Source organism: Lucilia cuprina, chromosome 6 (genome assembly GCF_022045245.1).
Source record: "Lucilia cuprina isolate Lc7/37 chromosome 6, ASM2204524v1, whole genome shotgun sequence".
Taxonomy (NCBI): Eukaryota; Metazoa; Arthropoda; class Insecta; order Diptera; family Calliphoridae; genus Lucilia; species Lucilia cuprina.
Window position 1 is genome coordinate 45,111,469 of NC_060954.1, and position 1,427 is coordinate 45,112,895.

Consider the following 1,427-nt stretch of genomic DNA (forward strand, 5'->3'; position numbering starts at 1 on the left):
CTATAGTCTAGTCTATAGTCTAGTCTATAGTCTAGTCTATAGTCTAGTCTATAGTCTAGTCTATAGTCTAGTCTATAGTCTAGTCTATAGTCTAGTCTATAGTTCAGTTTATAGTCTAGCCTAAAGTCTAATTAATAGTCTAGTCTATAGTCTGGTCCACAGTCTAGTTTACAGTATATGTTATAGTCAATAGCCTACTTTGCGGTCTAGTCTAGTGCACGGTTGAGTCTATAGTCTAATCTAAAAGCACAAAATAATTATTTCAAAGATCTGCATTCACACACAATAGTCCAATTATACTTACACAACAAATACACACACACATTTAAATTTTTCACAACTTACATTGTTTCTGTAGAAATGGTGTTGCTGCACGATAATGTTTCACCGTTAAAACAACAATATCGCCAGCATTTCGCAAAATATTCACAGCATCATCGTGTGGGCAGGCCGTTATATATTCACCATTAACTTTAATTATGGCATCACCCACAAACAATTGTCCCGTAATATCAGCTGCTTGATCCTTATAAATGCGTGAGATTAATATGGGCAACTTGTGTTCGGCACCACCTTTTATACTCAGACCCAGGCCTCCCTGCTTTTGACGCGTGATTTGCACCATGCGTTCCTAAAAGTAAATAAAAGGCATAAACAAAAGCGTAATGACTCTGTAGTGTAAGTGCGATGGGAAATTTAATAACTTGAACAAATTAATTTATGAAATTCAAAGTGAGTGTGTAAAGTTTGTTTGTTTAAATGTATAAATAATTACTTAAACTTTTCAATAGTTAAAGGATTAAAGGTGTAAGATTAAAGTATTACAAACATTTTTAATTATGACAAAGTGTATGCGGGATTGTGTATGTATCCTATATCTGTATTAAGTAAGTTTAAAATAGTCCCCTGCTTTTTGTATGAATTTAAAATAATGTAATAATTGTAATTTATTGTAATTACATGAGATTTAATGACATGCTTAATGCAGTTGAAATTTATGTTTTTTGTTGTTTTTAAACAAAATTTTAATAATTTACGTTTCTATTGTGTTTTGTGACATAAATGTTTTGCTTGTGAGTGTCTGTATTTACACTCTTTTATACGCATGTATTTTCTGTTAAACATTAATTAAATTTATGAAATTTAAATTAATATTTATAAAAAATTATATTAATATTTATAAAAAAATTAGATTAAATAAATTAAATGACTTTACAACCGTAAGACTACATGACTGCTATTGATTCACTATAGAATATTCTGTAGTATAGTTTATAGTATAGTCTAGTCTATAGTCTAGACTATAGTCTGGTCTAAAACCTACTCTATAGTCTAGTCTATAGTCTAGTCTATAGTCTAGTCTATAGTCTAGTCTATAGTCTAGTCTATAGTCTAGTCTATAGTCTAGTCTATAGTCTAGTCTATAG

The 1,427-nt window shown here is 30.1% G+C and overlaps 1 protein-coding gene across 1 annotated transcript in view; it reads right to left on the reverse strand.

Moving 5' to 3' along the window:
• LOC111685078 (gamma-2-syntrophin) overlaps positions 1 to 1,427 on the reverse strand; it is a 15,657-nt gene that overhangs the window by 393 nt on the left and 13,837 nt on the right. The window contains exon 5 of the mRNA XM_046954116.1: positions 346 to 631. Coding sequence (XP_046810072.1) covers positions 346 to 631 — 286 coding nt within the window. The remainder of the gene's footprint in view (positions 1 to 345; positions 632 to 1,427) is intronic.